Source organism: Seriola aureovittata, chromosome 9 (genome assembly GCF_021018895.1).
Source record: "Seriola aureovittata isolate HTS-2021-v1 ecotype China chromosome 9, ASM2101889v1, whole genome shotgun sequence".
NCBI classification, from domain to species: Eukaryota; Metazoa; Chordata; class Actinopteri; order Carangiformes; family Carangidae; genus Seriola; species Seriola aureovittata.
The window spans coordinates 25,370,248-25,381,638 of record NC_079372.1 but is presented as its reverse complement, the minus strand read 5'-3'; the positions used below and the strand labels follow the sequence as shown (position 1 = coordinate 25,381,638).

General features: G+C 41.3%; 1 protein-coding gene across 2 annotated transcripts in view; it reads right to left on the bottom strand.

Annotated features, from left to right (window-relative positions):
- Positions 1–1,324: 1,324 nt before the first annotated feature.
- Positions 1,325–11,391, bottom strand: part of LOC130174602 (nucleolar protein 4-like) — a 154,832-nt gene continuing 144,765 nt past the window's right edge. For both annotated transcript variants that reach the window (XM_056384578.1, XM_056384579.1), the window contains one exon: positions 1,325–10,845. In XM_056384578.1, the coding sequence (XP_056240553.1) occupies positions 10,601–10,845 (245 nt within the window). In that variant the 3' untranslated portion in view covers positions 1,325–10,600. The remainder of the gene's footprint in view (positions 10,846–11,391) is intronic.

The following is an 11,391-nucleotide window of genomic DNA, read 5'->3' as shown; positions in this document are numbered from 1 at the left end:
ATGTTATGAACTGCAGGCTTCAGTTAACACGTGAATTACTCTACAGTTTAAGCCTGTACAGCCTCAGTGTGGCACATTTGAAAGCATTAACCAGACGTGAACAGCTGACTGTTACCACCATGAGGTACAGGAGCTGGATCACACAGTGAGACCCTCAGATCCTTTTGATCTGAGCAGGAACGTTTTAAGACTAAAAAATGGCTCGAATCCAACATGAAAGCTTTTGAGTTTCAGCTCTAATCTAAATCTTTCATTTGCAACAGCAGCTTTCAGTTCAGCTTCTCGTTGGGCAGGTTGACTCTTTGAGCTGCTGTTACATCACAGACTCCAGGTCTGTTAAATATCACAGGCTGGAGGTTCAGTTCACTGTGTCACAAGAACAGAGGTTTTATGAAGAAAGATCTGAAGAAGAATTCAGACCCTTTACTTCACTAACTGTAACAACAATGTAAAAATACACAAATACAAGTAACGGTCCTGTATTCAAGATCTTATTATTATAGTTTTATCAAAAGCAGTAAAGTGTCTTCTGTGACTGATATAATATGTAGGCTATGAAATTATTAGATATCTAATACTGATGCATCAATGTTTCAGCAGCTGCTCCAGGTGGAGCTGGTTTTTACTTCTTTATACTGTATACAGTTACATAGTTTAGTCGAGTGGTTCCCAACATAGGGCTCAGGCCCCTCCAAAGGGTCATCAGATAAATCTGAGGGGTTGAGAGGATGTGAGAGGATTAATGGGAGAGGAAAGAAGAAAAATAAAAGGGTCCAGGTGGGCGGGGCTTGGGGTATGGCTGAGAGCAGTGACTGCTTTGTTGTGACATCACAAAGTTACAAAAGTCCTGACGGCTAATTTAAGGCTCAGTTTCTGAATACAGGCTGTGTGCATTTCTCTGTGGACCGAGCACTTTGATACTTTATAACAGTATTAATATAGAACCTAGACCTGCTTTATAACCAAAGAGGAGATGGATATCTATCTTTATGGGACCTTTAAATTAAGCTTAGAGAGGAAATACAGTCTCTTTGGTGGAGCTGCTGACAACTCATCTGCATCTGATACATGGCATGAGGACCCAGCTAGACAGAGTCTTTTGTAAGATGGTCACAAGTCAGAAAGGTTGGGAGCCAACAGTTAAGTCTTCAATAATGTATTTTTAAGTTCATAGTATGTTTTTTTTAAAGAGTAAAAAGTGAAAAGAGTTTAGGTAGAAAGTGGTGGAAAATGAAAATACTTGAATAAAGTACCTCAACATTGAGACTTTTCATCAGATCAGCTTTAAGTGTAGAGTGAGGAAGAACATGACAGCGCAGCTCTGTTTGATAGATAGCACACCGTTTTATTAGTATATTTAGCTTTGTGACGTACAGCTCGGGAGAAAAACAAAAGTAACCAAAAAACAAACAAAACAAAATGGTCACAACTTTTTTTTTTTTTTTAAGTCCAGAAACATTTCAGCCTTAGCAGTGACATCACACGAAAGAAAGCTCAGTTTTTCGATCATTGGTTTCTTTGTCATGGACCAGAGTGATATGTTCTCGTTTTTTCAGGCTAAACAAACAAACACGTCTGTACCGCAAACAAAAAAAATAACCCTAGATTTCTTTTTTAATGTCTTTTTTTTTCCTCAATCATTTAAGATGCTTCACATATATTATCAACACTTTTCTAAAGAATCAAAATAATTAGCCACAGGTACTGGAAAAAAGGTATCCACTGTTATATAATAATAATAATAATAATGAACACAATAAATATAAAAAGAATTTTTGATATAATTTATATGGTATCAAAGAGAGAGGGAAATGGGCCTTCAGTTAGACGTGTTTTTACAAAAGTGATGTCCTTTTTTTTTTCCTGAGGTTGAGTTTTTTCATCTGCAGGTTAAAGTTTTGCTAAATATACTAATAGACTAAGAGACCCGACACACAGGGTCTGTAATGGCTTATCATTCACTGAGGAATCATCTCCACCGGGTCGTGGTCACACCAGTGGAGTTGTCATTGTGGCCCCACTGTGATTTTGTGTGCTGTGGAGTTAGCTGAGAGGTCAAAGGTCAGTCCCCCCCCCCAGAGCCAAACAAACACACATCTTGACTCCCCCCCCCCCACCCCACCCCTTCCCAAACAATCGGTTTCATACAGGGGTGCCTCGCTTTTCAATTTCAGCCGTGGGACGTTTCTTCACCAAGCACAAAAATGAAACTGTGAATCGACAATCACACACAAACTAGCCGTTAGCGTTCCTCCATGAAACACAGGTGGACCTTCAGCATCTCAATGCTAACTAAATGCTAACAAGGCAGGGTTAAAAAACTAAAATACGTAAGCAGGTGCCCGGTGAAAAAAGGTGACGAGCTGAAATTCAAAGTGTCCCCTCATGCGATAGGCTTATGTGTGAAATGGTGATAATTGTATTCAGACGCAGTCCCATTTCCCTTCAGTGTGTAAGGAAGGAGTCATATTAACTGAAAACAGGAGTGAGAGGATAGAGACAGAGGAGAGAGGAGGGATAGAGGGATAGAAAGATGAGAGGAAACCAAACAGAAAACGAACCAGAAAGAATCGCAAAAATCTGTACATGTAAACATCACACTTCCACTGAGTCAAATCATGAGGAGAATACAGGTTTCTAGTTGGTATTACTGTGGGTACAAAGCCCCCGACAGAGGAAATCAAGACAATCAAGAGTCTGGTACAAAGTCAGGTGAAGACAGAGAGAGAAGAGAAAAGAACCAAATCGCCAAAAATGAGAAAATAATAGAATCTAAAGCACCACGGAAACAAACAAAAATAAAAAACAGTAAAACCAAACGGCTCAGGAAGCCATTTTTTAAAATTTCGACAGTAGTAGCTGTACACCGTGCCCTGATAGAAAAATAAAAATAGCTCCATTATTTTTTTCTCCTTCATTTTTTTTTTTCATATGTGTGTCTGTGTTGAGCTTTAACATCTGACCAGACTGGTTCAAGAAGTGTGTGATCGTTTGCAGGGACCCGACCGGCATCACGGCTCGTCTCATGGACTGAGGTCTGAGGTTAGAAGCAGCTTCTGAAAGGATTTCCTGACCCCGAGTCTGAATCTCTGAGTCTGAAACTGTTTCCACAGCGATGTGTGATCTGAAACTTTAGAAAAAGACTAGTCTGTCTACATGTGGATGAAGAATAATTCCTGTATGCTCAAAGTTAGCACAGAGGTCATCTTGTCTGCAAGATCTCTGGAAATTTAATGCCTTTTAAAGTAGTAGTCCCACATTTTTTGAAAATATACTCAGTTCCTTTCTTACTGTTAAAAAAAAAGCCTCCATGCACCTCTAAAGTTCAACAATTAACACTTTATCACCTTTAATTTGTAGAAACCTAAATGTAAAAATACCAATGTTCTGTTTTAGCAGTGGTAATGTGCAGGACTATTTCTTGGCCTGTTGTTTGCCATGAAATAGTCTGGCCCATAACCCCCCCTGTAAAACCACAACTGGACATTTTTACACTTTTAGTTAATTAAGCAAAACAAAATATGACATATTAATTAGTGCGCTTTAGAGGTGCTGGTAGGGAAACAGAGCCAGGCTAGCTTCTCCCCTCGGTTTCAACTCTTTATGCTAAGCTAAGCTAACCATCTATCAACCATGCAGACACAAGAGTGGTACTGATCTTCTCATCTAAAGCTCAGGAAGAAAGTGAATGAGTACATTTCCTACAGTGTCTTTACATCTTTAAATATGCAATAAAAAAAATTAAAAAAACAAGATATTTTTTGAGCATAATTATATTCCAGGAAATCAGATCATGCATGGAGACAGAATAAAAGAAGATAAAACTAAATAGATCAATTGATAAATATTTTTACTGCCTCACAGTAGTTGTAGTTTATAGAAAGATCTTTGGTGAAAGATCTAAAGACAGACTTGGAAAAACAGGCAGATTTTAAAGCTCCGTGTTGAACAAGCTGCAGGTTGTAAAGAAGTTGTATATCACAGCAGATCAGCTGGTTGACCTTTCTGTTTTACTTTACAACTTGGACCTTTGATTCAGCGGCTTACATTTGCCCTGCACACACCAGAGTCTCTGCTCTGTGTGAGCGGTAGCAACCCACATCTCTACTTCTGTGGTGTCTGAGAGGAGGACCTCCACACTCTTCCTCAGGCCTCAGATTTACATCCCTTTTTTCACAGTAGATCAGTGCAGGATCATCATCTTACAACCCGGTCGGTGTCTATGGTGTAAACGTAACCTTTAAAAGGAGGAAATAAAACATGTCTTGTGTAAACCATGAGGGATGAGACACTGAGGAGAGACGTTATCGGACAGTAAAGGTCAATATGAAGCTTAGATTTCCCTCTGTTTGATTTCAGAGGAGGAGAAGAAGAGTTCATGTTTGTGGTGATGCCGGCCGGGTCCCGTGTTTGTTGACATCCGTGTTTGGAATGTGCAGTATAGGCATACAGAGTGAAGCTGTTGGAGTATTGTACAAAATATCTTCTCAGAAAAGACCACTTTACTCGCACTACAAAATATATCTATAAAATAATAATATTAAGAAGAATCAGAACATTGACAATTGATAATCATGTAATACTTAAAAAATAGAAATCAGATAGAAATGTGTCAGCTGTTTGCTCGGCGAGAAGAGACGTCAACAACGACAACAACGACAAGAGAAGGAGGAGGAGGAGGAGGAGATCTGGAGTACGAACGCTCTGATTATGGCTAAAACACTCTTAGATTATTCTCCCAGTCTGTCCCACTGTATACAACAGACACAGGCATGGAAACCAAACAGTGAGCAAATTACACCTTTCTAAAGATTGTCATTTGCCTATTTTTTTTCTTTTATACAGTTGTATTTTTTCTCTGTTGCTGTTCCGTAGTTGTCTGGCTTTGAAGTAATCTAACCTGGGCTCAGAAACACGTAGAAAACCTTAAGAACATCTTCTCTGAGGTTGACAGAGGACGTCATCGCAAAGGAACCAATGAGAAAGTCTCGAATCCCACCGGCCTGGCTCCTCTGACTAACCAGAGTCGTGCGTTACAGCCAGTTGAAGGATTTCTGGCCGCCTGCTGTGTATTCAACAACATTTTATGACTCTGAATGCTCTGAGGTCAGTGATTCAGTCTTTTGCTACCGTCGGCCAGGAGAGAAACCTTTTGGGACGATCTCAGAGGTTCACCTGTGTTTAGTAAAAATGACAAAAAATCCCAGATCCCATTTCAAAGAAGCAGATTTTAGCTTAAATAATAATCACATTCTGAGGAGGAAGAAGAAGAAGGGGATGGACTGCAATAAGAACCTCACCTTCACCTTCTACAGAGCGTCATAAGCTGCTCTTTTTTCAATCTTAGAACCCAAAGTGAACAAAATTGTATTTTTTTCCAGTGATTGAAGCTTTTAGATTTTTAAATCCCAAATGTCATGTCTCTCGTCTAACAGAGAGTAGGGGTTAAATTGTATTAAATGTTCATCTCAACTCCTGCTGCAGCACTATTCCTTTCTTATCATTTAAAATGTGATATTATCCTTCATTTCCTGACAACACTTATACTGTAATTTAAAAACTATATGGCTGTAGATCTGACGGTAGGACTTCCTTCATTTCTTGAAAATGCATTTTGGAGTTTTGAGGTTTTTTCATTGCACAGCAGCATCAATGTTTTTCAGTCACTTCTGAAGGAGGTAAAATGAACGGTCCACCTCGTCTGTTCAGCATCAGACTGAATCCATCAGGGTCAGGATGCTGAGATTGAAATTCTTTCTGAAATCAGCTGAAATGAACCTGAAACTGAAAACCACTCTGTCCTGCTTTGATCTGAGGGACCTTCACACACATTATGAGCATGTCAGTATCACATCACCTGCTCCACAGCAACTGCACTGCTGCCAGGCTGCAGGATTCATTTGCAATTTGTCGAGGTTCACACAGGTTCTCCTACTGCCAGACTTTAAATCAACTTTTTTTCATGCAACATTACAAGGTTTCAGTGTTTCAAAAAACTGCCTCCAAAAAAAGGGTGAATTGATTGTTTTTGTGCAGATGTGATCGGCAGGGGCCCTCGATCTTAAAGGTGGAAAACATCAATGATACTGATGGTGATGAAACACCGACCTGTTCTCATTAACTGATGTGTGAAACAGGTCCCTCAGACAGAGCAGCCAGTGGATCAGTCAAACTGAAAAGGTTTTCGATTGAGCACATCTGGACCGATCCAGGTGTCCCACAGACAACACCGAAAACCAGGCGGACTCAACAAAACCATTGGCAGTATCTGAGAGCACAGTGAGGATCAAACAGGAGGAGAGAAAGACGGGACGTCGGTGTCCTTTAAGTCTCATGTTGGGGTTTAGGAAGGCGGTCGCTCCACACTCACATCAAACAAAACTCCTGAATATGACCCCGAAGTAAAATTTGGAAGAAAAATTTGGAAGTAATTGATTGTACCTCAGAGGGTCTCACCAGCTTTAATGAGATTTGTATGAATTTGATATTTTCGTCTTTTTCAAATCTTCTTAACTTTTAGGTAAAAAATAAACTGAATTTATTGTTAAATGCGACTCCACTCAAAAGAGCATTGAATAAAGGTCATACTCCAACATGTGTGACTTCAGTGACATCACCCCCCCCCCTGTTTCTCTTCTAGTTGGGTCATTCTTTTTTCTTTTTTCTTTTTGCATATTTCTGTTGTTTGTGTAAGTGATCAGAACACTTTGAACAGAGTTTCCCGTTTTGAGACAAAAAAAAAGAGAAGAAAAAAAAAACTTTTACAATTCTACATCTACATCTGTCATGTTCCATAAATTAAATAACTCACATTTTCCACATTTCAAACTAATCTGAACTTGACGTGGTGGTTCTGACATTGCACACAGATGTAAATCAGTCAAAGTCTGAATGGAGGTTTTGTGTTTACGGATACAGGTGTGAGCTGCTTTGACACCTCCTGAATAAATGGCTTTCACATGTCCCCACAGCGCTCGTCACCCAGTGTGTATGATACAGATTTCACCATCACTGTGAGCAGCCTGTCGCCAACACAAACCATCTAAAGACCAGTGAATGCTATGATTATCAGCTGCATTGCAAAAAAAAAAAAAAAAACAACCCCACCACACCTCTTCCTTTGCTCTCAGCAGTGCAAGTTGGGGGGCAGGTGAGGGGGTCCCTCCTGGGAAACATGCATACACACACAGAGAGCCTCCCCCTTTAAATCACAGATGACTGTTGCTCTGCTCAGTGTGCAAATAGGGAGCAAATTACAGTGACACGACAGTCGAACTGAGCAGAAACCACAGTCGATGCACAGAGCGACGCCTTAGGAGGAAATAAGCCACGTCCGTCTCCTGTACGACAGCTGCTGAGCGGGAAGGAGCTGCTGGACGCATCACATGGTTCAAAACACCCTTTGATAGAAAAGTCAACAAACTAATACCACCAATTTATAATTCCAACCAGAAGATTTGCCTTATTTTAGCAACTGTCCCAAGAGACAAAGCTAAAAAGTGGCAATAACAACATCACATCTCCTTAAAGGAACAGTTCAACATTTTGGGAAATATGCTTATTTACTTTCTTATTAAGAAACTAAACGAAAAGACTGATATTTCTTCCATGACTGTAAATATGAAGCTAGAGTCAGCAGGTGATTAGCTTAGCTTAGCACAAAGAATGGAAACAGGGGGAAACAGCTAGCCTCTGTCTAAAGGTAACAGAAACTGCCCACCATCACCTCTAAAGCACATTTATCAACACATTATATCTTGTTTCTTAAATCCATACGACAACCAAATGATTTTTTTAGGGGCTGGGGGTGGGGGTTATGTGACGGGACTATTTCTTGTCCAGGAGCAGTTTATGGTTATATCAGTCTTCTCATCTAACTCTGAGCAAGAAAGTGAACAAACAGATTTCCCCAAATGTTGAACATTTCCTTTAATAAAGAGGCTCTGGCTCGACTGCACAGAACGACAGGTACAGCAGAGGCCTATGGGATCAACCAGGTGTCCACTAAATATCATTTTCAGGTTCTCACTAGTTTGGCAAGACAACAAAAACCACCTTCATATGGTATAAAAACAACATGGCTGAAAACAAAACGTGATCATTTCATAATGAAGGATTTTAGTCTCTTTTCTTTGCCTCTGGACTAAATTCACCAAAACACATCTCCTCATAAAACAGTTATTCACAGAAGTATTGGCCCCGTTGAGTGGTCTGAGTGTGTACTGAGTGTTGGCCTGATGCGGATTGCTGTGGTGAACGTGCAAGACTTGCTAACACATCCCACCCTGTGCCCTCCAGAGGATAAAAACATGGAAAAGAAAGAGGGAATTCACAGTTAGAAAGTCACAAAACACGACATTAATCAAGCCCTATGAAGCAAAAACAAAGAAACCAACCAACCGGTCAGAGAGAGCAGAGACGAGTGAGTGGACAAAGGAGAGTTTTCCCCAACAACAAACAGTGAGTCTTTGAGATGTTTTTGCTTTGTCATGGTCGAGCTGAAGTTGCAGTCGAAGTCGTAGGAGGTTGGTTGGTTGGTTGGTCGGGTTCCCATGGGGCACTGCGGCCAACGCCCGCCTTTGTTGAGGTTTCAGGTCTATGGTAGAAGGTCCGGTTTTTGTATAGCAGCAGCAACATGAAAGTTCATAATAATAATAATGATAATAATAATAGTAATAATAATAATAATCATAGTAATGGCCAGCTCAGAGTTTAACAGACAAAGACAGTCAGACAGAGCAGTCCTCCTCTTCCTCTGAAACCTGGACTGGACCAGGCAGGAGAGCAGGAAGAGGAGAATGTTTAGGTCCACGAAGAAGAAGTGTAGAGTAGGTCCAATGGAGAGAAGAAGAAAAGAGGGAGTGAGGGAGGGAGTGGAGGGGTGTTAAAACAGAATCATGAGGTTTCGTTGGCATTACATCTACATTTGTAAAAAGTAGAAGCGGGAGGTAAAACTGCCACCAGCGATCAACATTGAACCCCCCGATTTCATTTAAGAAATACCCCTCCACACACACACACACACACACCCCCACCTCCACCTCTCAGAGAAATACACTCCTGTCAACTTCAGCTCTGATTCTTCTCAAGTTTTCAACATGAACTGATTATATACAGCAGCACACGAACAAACCCGCACAGATGACAGAAAAGTTGAAAGATCTGAAAAGTTCACAACATCAGTTCTTGAAATGCTTCATCGTTTCCACATTACAGGTCTTTTGCGCAATAAAGTTCGATTCTCCCCCCAAAACATAGAAACCTTGAAGACATCAGGTGGTGAAGTAGAAGTAAACTGGCTTCTGGTGGGAATGTTACCATTCACTTGCAGAGTGTGTGTGTGTGTGCGTGCGTGTGTATGTGTGTGTGTATGTGTGTATGTGTGTGTGTGTGTGTGTGTGTACTTGTTTGGGGAACTGAAAATGGAATTGGCAGGTCTGATTTGAGGTATTTCCTGGTGGTCAACATGGCGTCTTGGATGCATAAGTAGCAAGTTGCTCCCTGGGTAAAACGGGTAAGGATTAGGGGCGGGGTGGGGTGGTTCAGGGTGAGGTTTTAGGTGAGGGAAAAGTGCTATAGGACACAGAGAGCTTATATACAAGCGAGCACAGAAAAAGTTTCTCTCCTCCTTTCTTCTTTTTTTTTTTTCTTCCTTTTTTAAAACCAAAAAAAACATTTTTTTGTCATTTCTTTTCCAGCTCCCGTCCTCAGGCTCCTCCGGACTCAAAGTCTTCTCCATATTTAGTGCTATCTTTTAAGATAAGTCAAACTGCTTTTCTTTCCTCCAGTCACTTGGGAAGAGTCGCAAAAAAAGAAAAAAAGAAACTCCCACAGGACTCCCATAAAAAAAAAAAAAAAGAACAATTAAATCTTCAATCGAATCAAAAGCAGTCATCATTTAAACAAACAGCTTCAGTAGTACTAATTCAGGGAGTCATTATTTATTCTGTTTTAAACTGTTACGATCATAAGACAGTATTGGCCGGAGCCCACTTCAATCAAAACTCCCTGGGTTAGAGCTCCACAGGGGAAACTCAAAAACTTCACTTCTCCACCCACATGGGTACAAAGTCTTTTATTTTTCTTCTTCACGCCTCTTCCAGGCTACTCGTTTCCTCTTTTCTCCCCTTCCTCCTCTCTCCCCCTCCTCCACACTCCTTCTCTCAGAGTGTAGTGCTGATTGTGAGGTGCTTCCAGAGAGGACAGGAAGAGATTCCTCCAGGGTCCAAGTGCTCTGCTTTTTTAAAAAAAATTTTTTTTCCTCTCCTCAGGTAGAATTGATGAGTTGAGATTGTGGCGGATTGTTTTGGGAATGGCTGGGCATGGGATTGGTTGCCCCCCCCCCCCCCGCACGCCACCTCTGTCCCAATTTCCCACTTTTTTTTGTCCCAAAAAAAAAGTGCAGAGTCAGTTTGCAAAGAGAAGGCAGATGAGGAGAAAACAACAAACACAGGTTTAAGGAAGTCAGAGCAAAAACAAGACAGGGGGACTCAGACAGACACAAAACAAACATAATGGAAAGTGTGTGTGTGTGCGTGTGTGTGTGTATATGTGTGTGTGTGTGTGTGTGTGTGTGTGTGTGTGTGTGTTCTCCCACAAATCAGTTCTGCTGCAGGATGAGGTTCTCCAGCTCATCGGCTGAGCGCAGCAAGAAGGCGGCTGACTCTCGGTAGCCGGCAATCAGCTGACGCACGGCCGTGATCTCTGGTTGGCTGAGCTGGGTTGAAGCCCCGCCTCCGCCGCCGCCCCCGCTGCCCCGCCCACCCAAGCTGTTGGTGGTGGCGGAGGAGGAGGAGTTACTGATGTTGGCAGAGGAGAGAGACTTCATGCTGAGGTCTGTGGGACCTGAAGAGAGAGGGAGCAATGGATGGAGAGAAATGTTGATAAAGGACGGAGACAGAGGGAAGGATGGATAAGATGGAGATGATGAAGAGGAGAGGAGATAATGTGTAGGAGGAGGAAGGATACAGAGGTAAACAAAGGAAAAGAATAGGAGGAGTTATGAGAAGAATGGAAGAGGTCAGTCGATATCAGAATATTATAATGTTTTTTCAATTCTGTATATATGTACAATAAACTATGGCTTACATCACACCTCCAGTTTCCAGGTAACAAGAACAAAGCTTCATCTAGCAGCTTAACAGTTTTGCAAACAGCGGCAACACTTTATTAAGAGGTTATGCCGCAGCTTCAGAGTCTACGATTGTAGCTACGCTGTAGCTTTTATCCTCACGTTTTTTCGGGGAGTTTGTCGTATGCAATCTGAGGACAGAACGTCTTGTGTTGTTTGCTGTGCAAATCTTTCAGGCGCTTGAGGCAAGTTTGTGATCTGTGATATAAATAAAATTGAACTTGACTATATTAGAAAATTGAATTAAAGAAATTGAACAC